This window comes from Xiphophorus couchianus, chromosome 7 (assembly GCF_001444195.1).
Source record: "Xiphophorus couchianus chromosome 7, X_couchianus-1.0, whole genome shotgun sequence".
NCBI lineage: Eukaryota > Metazoa > Chordata > Actinopteri > Cyprinodontiformes > Poeciliidae > Xiphophorus > Xiphophorus couchianus.
Genome location: NC_040234.1, coordinates 8169689 through 8178439, shown reverse-complemented (window position 1 = coordinate 8178439; position 8751 = coordinate 8169689). Strand labels below are relative to the sequence as shown.

General features: G+C 39.7%; 1 protein-coding gene across 1 annotated transcript; it reads left to right on the top strand.

The window, feature by feature from the left end:
* Positions 1-2883: 2883 nt before the first annotated feature.
* On the top strand, positions 2884-7069 carry LOC114147678 (uncharacterized). The gene is made up of 2 exons (XM_028022234.1): positions 2884-5800; positions 5881-7069. Exons 1-2 carry the CDS (start codon positions 3875-3877, stop codon positions 6613-6615), a joined length of 2661 nt encoding a protein of 886 aa, XP_027878035.1. The 5' UTR covers positions 2884-3874; the 3' UTR covers positions 6616-7069.
* The last annotated feature ends 1682 nt before the right edge of the window (positions 7070-8751 follow it).

The following is an 8751-nucleotide window of genomic DNA, read 5'->3' as shown; positions in this document are numbered from 1 at the left end:
TAGAAGAGCTCAATCAAGTCGGTCGGTCTAAGTGAGATGTGTGGAATAAGCGGCAGAATGGAAACGGTTTCCAAATGTAACGATGAATGTTGTCGTAAATATTTTTTTTATATTTTGAAATCGCTAGGAGGAAGAAAAAAAAAACTGACAAAAAAATCATAGTGGGAAAGCTGTCAGAAGAACACTACAAAGGGAAGTTTTTATTAATTTATAAATTCATTGCTTAGCAAGATCACATTTGTCTTGGTGTCATTTTTTTTTGTTGCCTTTTGAAATAAATTATTCTTTAATGCAAACATGTATATCTAACATTAATCATCACAGATGTATTATTATTTTTGCCACAACTGCAGCAGAATGAGAGTTGGTTGGACCTGACCAGTCACAGCCGGCCGGACCTGGAGAATCTGGAAATGGGTTCAGACTGTCCAGCTTCTGCTTTGACAGGAACTCATAAATATGTGGGAGCTATTTAGGACTTTAAATACGTAATGTCTTCCTCTGAGAGCCTTTGCCACGATATGCACAGAATCAGCCTTAAAAAAAAATAAAAATGGACTTCTGGAGGAACTGGCCTGCTTTCAAAAACAGAACCGCATTTGACCCATTGTACAAGTTCTGTGTCCAATTTACAGCCACCTCCTTTAGAAAGAGGTTATTAAAGACATTTCAGTAGACATTCATATCCAGAATTTTTGTTTTCTTGCTATGAATTTCTTGCAATCTCTAAAGTGGTTTTGGTTTTGCCCAACTCTAAGGTATGAGTCATTCTGACCAATAAAACTCAAAAGCATAAAAATTGTAACTCTGGGTCACTTTCCCAACCACTAATCCGCTAAAATTTATTTCAATCATCAGCGGTCAAAGCACGTAGGAAAGTTCTCAAAGTGGGTAGAGTTTGAGAATAAGATGATCGAAACAAGAGCTAAATAAATTTAAAATAAAAACACCAAGTGAAAAATGACCTATTTTAATTGGATAAAAATGTTGTAAGTTTGTCTTTCTGAAAGGAATGAGGAGTTGAATCTTCTGCACAGAACTATTTTTCTGATTTTAGCTGCTAGCTTGACTATGAAAACTTGCACCAATCGTAAAATGGAAATCATTCTGACCAGAGTCACGCCTACATATTCAGTCCATGCAGAAGGAAGGATCACAGACTCATGAAATGTTTACCAAGACGTTACTTCTTAGACACCTCAACGTTGATGCTAATGCAATTTGCTAATGTTAATCTTTACGCCTATATCTGGGGGAAAAAGAGGGAAATTGAATCATTTATGCTTCTGTTGTAGAAAAAAAAGAGAGGAAAATTAATCCACTATTTCACGACAGCGACACCCAGGCGGCTGCTAGCATGAAGTTGGCATTAATCACTCCAAATGCGCAGCTAAAACACTTTTAGACGGAGTAAATCGCAAAGTACACAGCTCTGAAAGCAAGACAAATGTCAAGAGTGAATGCACATGTATCAGAGTTTGCACACAGAGGAAACTGGAGTCAGCTTGGCAGTATCCTAGCAACAGCCAACAAGAAGTAAAAACTGCACAATGGTGGGGGAGAGCGGGGGTAAAGGTTGGTGGGAAAAGTGAAGTGGGTGAGCGATGTGGTGAAGAAGAGCGGAGGATCACTGCAGCACCGTGACAGGATGACAGGTAAGGCAAAGTGATGCATTGGGGTTTTTGTGGGGGTTTTTTCCCTCTTTTACTTATAAAAGAAAGCTACTTTTTTATTGTTCAGTTTTTAATATTGAATTATTTAAGGTGAAAGTGTTACATTAAGTTGCAGAAAATTTCTTTTTGAACACAGTTAAATAATCTCATTACATTTGACTTTTTTTGTTTGTTTTTTTTAGCAGTATCTCTTCTGCTCTTTCAAATTCGGGTCATACGATGTGAAACCGGATCCCTCTAATGCATAATGTAGTTTTGCAATATGATCAGGAACCTGATGACAAAAGGAGCAGTACTGACCCAGTGCCTCGGTTAATCCTCTCACCATAAATAATCTACAAGTTGCCTGTGCCAGTGATGCATGAAGCTAACAAAATCCATCCGCTCATTACAAATATTTAATTCCCAGTGGGACATGATATATTTGTCAAGAAAACCTAAATTTAACTATTAAAAGCTCAATTTAAATTAGCTTCTTTCAAAATGTTCAATTGTTAATGTAAAAGCCCAGGGGCGTAGGTGGCTATTTCAGCTGAATAATAAGATACATTTTGTAAATTCACCTCGACTTTCTCACACCACCATTAAAAACAAAAATGGTGCTTTGCCCTTCAAAACGTTTCAGTTCTACAAGGCTAACCAGTGTGAAATCTTATTTATTCTTTTTTCTGTGTTGAAGATGCTGTTAGAATTTTACAGAATTGTTTTTAGAATTATTTACCGTTAATATACTTCTGGAAAGTTGAGTTAAATTTGCGTCTGTTGTTACGGTTTGTGCTAAAACGGCCTACTTGTAGTCATTCCTCGTACCACTATCACATTGTTGCTTATCTCCCTCGTATTTCAAAGATGTAGAAAAATACTCAGCTTTAAGTAAGTAATGCATAGTCTCGGCTTCTGAGCATTTTATACTGTAGCATGCTCCATGACATCTCCAGCAGGCTGCTATAGATATCTGTAGGATAATGCGAATCTCACTGCAGTGATCCAACAGGAAAAGTGCCATTTCCCATCCTAAACACTATAAATTCACAATTTAAAGGGTGTGCACTGTAAAAATGAGGGTGAATCATTTGACGACAGGATATGATGTTCTACAAAATGCACATCATATTCTCATATTTAGACCAATGTCATGCGTTTTTTTTTTTTACATACCAATAGTCATGGCAAAACAAGATAAAGTACGACAGCAGTTTAAACATTAAACCATTTGAAGTTTTTTCTATTTGGTCCTAGGTTAAAAAAAAAAACACAAAAAAAATGCTCCTACATATTTATTATAGAAAATGACTAACTTTGACTACTGTTTCTCTGCATCACTTTATTCACTTCATGAATAAAACATCAAAGTAAAATCTACTCAGCACCAGGGAGCCGAGAAGTACTGTTGACACTCAGTACCTCCTACTCTTGCCCTCTCTGGATTCCTTTTCTATCACGGCTTTAAACACAAGTCGAATTCTCAGTGTTGGATTCAAACCTTTTCTTGCCTGTCGCTTGATCTTTTCCACAGTCGCTGAAAAGAGAAACAGTCTGTCCCCATAGCAGGCTTTTGTCAGGTTTTAAGAGTATTGAAACATCAAATGTTTAAAACCGCACGACAGAGTCAACGCTAGATTTTTAAACAAAGAACACACACAAAAAAGAAATACTTGGAAACAAAAAGAAAGTGGTACACCCTAAAATCCTATCTGCAATTTTCTTGAGTGTTTTTACCATGTATTGGTCTGTATCTGGCTTATTTATTGATGCACTTGGGAAGTGAGGCTTGAATACAACAGATGAGCTTGAAGCTGTTGTAGAACTTAATATTGTTTCTGACAGAACAATGTCAGAACCAATATTCTGTCAGAACTATTGGTTCTGTCAATGTCTGTCAGAGGAGTGTGTCCATATATTTCAATGTTATGTCTGATTTAAGTTATGCTATTTTGCTTTTTGTGCATTTGGGGAATACCGGACTAAAATACTGCCATCATTGCCATCAAATTGTTATATATGTAAATGAATAACGTGAGATTGATGATTCTTCCAATGAATCGGGCCCATGTACAATGACGTTGTTGTAAGTCCCTGCTAAAAATATGTCCCTTTCTTGTTTCATAACAATCTTTCTGTAATATCTTCTGTATTTATAATAATTATTCATTCACTTTCTTTTTCCAGATATTGAGTATAAAGTCTACCATCCTTTCAAGATGTTTGTGGGAACCCCTCTCGATAGCAGTTCAACCTGTCCCGTCCAAGCAAACGGTCCAGACCCCAAAAGTCCAGATTCTCAGTCAGATGGTCCTTCATCTTCTTCTCCACAACATTCGCTTCCCTGCTGGGCAACCCAGGCTCAGAGCGACCTCGCCCAGGCCAGGGAGGAGTTACGTCAGATTCAGCTACGTCGTGCAACTGAGATTGAGACGGTTAAGCGGGGCGTAGAACGGGCGATCCTCGGAGCACGCAGAGAAGAGAAGCGTCTGCTGGAGAGGGTGGAGCAGGACCATCGGGACACTCAGCAACGTTTGGAACAAGTTGAGAGAGAGAACATGGCAGCCGCCAGGGTGAGTCAGTCTCTGTTGGAGCAAAGGTTTGAGAAGTTGGTTCGGTTTCAACAACGACTCCAGACAATGGATCAGTCTGTTCTATCTGAAAAGGGACCAAACCAAAACCCCTTACTAGAGGAGATTTCAGAGTTCCTGCAGCCCTGGGAAATCTCTGTTTCTCTTAAGAAAGTAAACTTCAAACCAAGCTCCCAGCCCAATGCAGTCACTTTCGGAGACATTCGAGTGGAAGAGCAACATCTCTGTCTGAATGTTGGAGGCTGTGGGCCAAATGGAAAGCTGTGTGCCTTACATTCACAGGAGATGCATTGTGAAGACATAAACCAAAAAAGTTCTAAAAGGGCAAAAAGCACAGAAGGACAGGGTTGGACATCACCGACAGGCAGGACGGTCAAAAGGATCAACCTCTTCAACCGTAGTGATGTAGAGTCAGAGGAAGAGCAGAAGCTTTCTTCTGCAAAGATACACCACTGGCTGCCTAAATGTGAACAGTTTGCCTGGGAAGCATCCCAAGTTGATGAGATGGATAAAAGTTGCTTTGAGCAACAAGGGGAGAACTTATTTTTGGCTGTCCCTTCTGCTAGAAATAAGGATATTAAAGCAAAGGACATGGTATGCACGATGAGCAATGCTGGAAAATATTGCTCACCCTCTAATCAGAGAAAGGTGCTTTCTGTGGCCACTAGTAGAAAAGCGTCTCCTTCCCCTGAGCGAAGACAGGAATCTGCCAAGATGAGTCGTTGCTTGAGCCTAGATAGCAATGGGGCAGAAAAAAGAAAAGGAAGACTTGATTCGAATAATGGACCTTATGTTAGTAGTACACTAGCATCTAGGATGGCTCAAAGAGATCATTTGGTGAGTCAAAGCTGCCTAGATATTACCTCCAAAGTAAGATCACACTCTCGTCTTAGCCAGTCTTCTGATGAACACTCTCTGGGGACGTTAGGTGACTCTGGACGTGCGCCATCTCCAGCAGACAGCCTTGACTCCACCTATACCTTTATTGTTAGCCCATCACACAACTTCAGTTTGAACAAAGGCTCTTTGAATCACAGTTTTCACCTGTCCAAGTCAGCAGTGGATTTAACACACAAGACAAGGCCGTTGATTAGTAGTGGCGCAAATAAGCAAGAATTATACAAAGTTAGAAGTGGCAACTTCAACTCCATGTTGAGTTCCACCTCAGTATCACCACCTCTAAGTAGGGAATTTGACAGCGGTCAGATCCTCTCTTACCCTAATCATGTTGGTCATAGCATCTTGCCACAGTCTAAGAAATCCACAACTGGGTTAAGACAAGTCCCTGTGGCTAGGTCAGTGTCAATGTCAGTCATAGATGGTTCCTCTCAAGAACACAAGCGAGGCAGAGAGGAAAGAGGAGAGACAGCCCTGGTGGAGTTGGAGGAAGAGGTCGATCCATTGCTTATGGAAATCACTGCAAGCGGTGTTCATCTCATGGGGCAGTTTGGGAGGCAAGGTTCAGGCCGGGCTGATCTTACCCTGCCAAGTGGTATCCATGCCACACCACAGGGGCAGCTCTTTATAGTTGACTGCGGAAATGCACGTGTCCAGGTTTGTCTTCTTTGTATCATCTTAAGCATAAATATAATGTCTACTATTGAAAATTTAACTGAATGTACATTTTCAAACAGGTGACTGACCCTCAGGGGAATGTCCTTCAGCAAGTAAGTTCCCCAAACATCAGTGGCTCCTCCAGAAGATGCCGTAACTACTTTGACATTGCTGTCAATGCCAAAGGTCTAATCGCCTTAAGCTGTGCTGCAGAAAGAGCTTTGCTTGTGTTCAGCCGACATGGTCGCCTGCTCGAGACTTTTGGAGGATCTACGTTGGGCTCTGCAAAGGATGAGCTAGAAGCTCCCCGAGGGGTGGCTGTAACTAGACTAGATGAATTCTTGGTAGCTGATATCAGAAAAGGTACCCTCATCGCCCTGAAGCTTGACCCTAAAACGGGCTCCAGGCTCGAACGCACAGTGGTGACCGGATTCCACAGGCCTTACTTGGTGGCAACCTGTTTGAGCTCGGGCATGGTAGCAGTGTCCGAAAGGGGCAATGAAACAGGACGAGTGCCTTGCATCAAAGTTCTGGAGCCAAGTTGGAACACAGTGAGAGTTCTTGGCGTATGTGCTGGCATGGGACCAATCCTCACATGTCCCTGGGGCATATGCATCGATAAAGACAGCAATATCTTAGTTGCAGACTGGGGAGAGCAGCACAGAATTGTGTTGTACTCTGCTCAAGGCGTGGGCTGGCCCATCGTACGCCAGGGATTGAGCAGCCCACGCGGCCTGACCTTATTACCAGACGGGCAACTAGCCGTGTCCGACAGCATGCACCATTGCATTAAGATTTACAATTATAAAGGGTGACATGACTAAATTGACCTTATTTACATTTAAGGAGAAGGTTTGACAAACTGGTGAGTTAAACACTGGTATCTAGAACTTGTATTAAAATAATAAAAACAATCTAGTTCATCTTACAGCTGATGTGGTAATGGTCAGATATGTCTGTAAGGATGATGCATCGTATCAGTTTGACAATGATACAGTATAATTTTGAGTTTGCAGTAGCTGGAAGACACATTTGGTTGCCTTTGTAAGTCCAAGGGTATCCTTAAAAAAAGAAGCAATATAAACGTGTAAAGATTCAAAACTGCCTAGCATGTGTTAAGGTTATCTACCATTAGTATTTTAGTTTGTTTTTATTTTGTTGTTTGCTGTGTAGCTTTTACAATCGAGAGGCGTTACATCATTTGTAGTACAGTGAACCCTCGCTATATCGCGGTTCACCTTTCACGGTCTCGCTGCTTCGCGGATTTGCATCGTGCATTCTGTTCTGCATTCTGATTGGCTAAACAGTCTCTCCGCTTCTTCTCTACCTGTGTGTCAACAACGTTGCGGTTTAAAATGTACACGTACGTAAAACAGCTTGGCATATTTAACATAATCGATGATGGCATGTCGGTTTATAAGAATCTTTTTGCCCAGAAGAAAAAAGAGCGACAACAGCTACCGATAACTATGTTCTTCTCTCGAAAAAACACACCAGCACCGCAGGCTTTAGAAGAAAAAAAAAAAAAACGCTACAGAGCGGAGTCAGGCTGCAGCGGCTCAGTCAGAAGAGCTGTGAAATACACATGAGTCACTATTTGTGCTACTGTACTTTGTTTTGTTTTTTTTCATAATCATTTTTTATTTTCTCCCTTTCTAATCCAATAACTCAGGTCGCGGTGGGGCGGCGCTGATCTCCGCAATTCGGGCACAGGAATCCGCTTTCAGTTCATATTAAAATTATTATTTTACAGTACAGTAGTTATTTGTAAACAAAATTTTTTAAAAATGTTTATACAGTACTTTTTATTTGTTAAACAAATGTTTGGGCCTGTAAAAAGGTATTGTTCTTTGGTTTCAATGGATTATGGAGTATTTTATTGTATAATAATTGTAAAAAAATAAAGGTTTCTACTTGGTGGATTTCGCCTATCACGGTTTCTTTTTGGAACGTAACCCCCGCGAAAAACGAGGGTTCACTGTACTTTATTATATTTATAATAACTTTAAAGAACAGAATCCCAGTAAAGTAGGAAATCAAACATAAATCAGCACTTAAATTGGTCAGATATCGACAATATCAAGACTTTGTTCCATTTTTTATTTTGGTTTTCACATGTTTGAGTGAAATGTAGTCATTTTTGTATTTAGGATTTTTGCATCGCTACAAAGCAAAAAAAGAAAAGAAAATTAACCAATTTATATATTGCCTTATTTTTATGCTGGGTTTATATATTAAATTTAGTGTATTGTGTGCATTTTGGTTAATTTCTAAGCTCCAAAGAAGTGTTTAACTGCTGTTCAGTATTTGATGGCAGCAAAAACAAATAAAAAAGCAAAACGTCTGTTTGGAGTCAGTCATTGTTATCATGATTAAATTCAGCGCGTTAAACATCACAAACTACTTTGCAACACTACGATCCAACATAAACGTGTTGAAAGCCTGTCAAGTGGACTCAAACATATTGCGAAGTTATAGATATAACCTTTTTATTTTAATGCACTGACTATGTGTTTGGTTATATTTGTGTATTTTTTTTTCTGTCTTTCTACCAATAATGATTATGCTTGGTGTGTCTCCACAGCAAATGTGTTTTGATGCCCCTGTGTGTCTGCAGAACATTTTTCATTCTCAAGGTTTGTTGACATTTTAGATTGACACTTTTGTATTTTTTTGCTTCCTGTTCTGAAACCTAAACACTAAATCTAAAAATGGATCATTTGCTACGGTGACAGGACATTGGCTGCTCTACATATTAAACTCCAAATCTGCATTCTGCTTCACTTTCATCTTAACTTTAAGATAATCGCTAATCACAGTATGACCGCACTTAAATGAAAAGCTGGCATCTTCTACTTTGCTCTCCTCGCTTCAGTTTAGCCCACAGATAATAATAAAATATTCACTTACTATAAGGCCAACAAGTCACACTCTATGCTTTTTGGAAACGT

Bases quoted from the DNA above. Each gene is read 5' to 3' on its own strand.
- LOC114147678 (XM_028022234.1), top strand. From the start codon at position 3,875: ATGTTTGTGGGAACCCCTCTCGATAGCAGTTCAACCTGTCCCGTCCAA. The intron at 5,801-5,880 runs GTTTGTCTTCTT...ATTTTCAAACAG, and splicing joins GCGGAAATGCACGTGTCCAG to GTGACTGACCCTCAGGGGAA.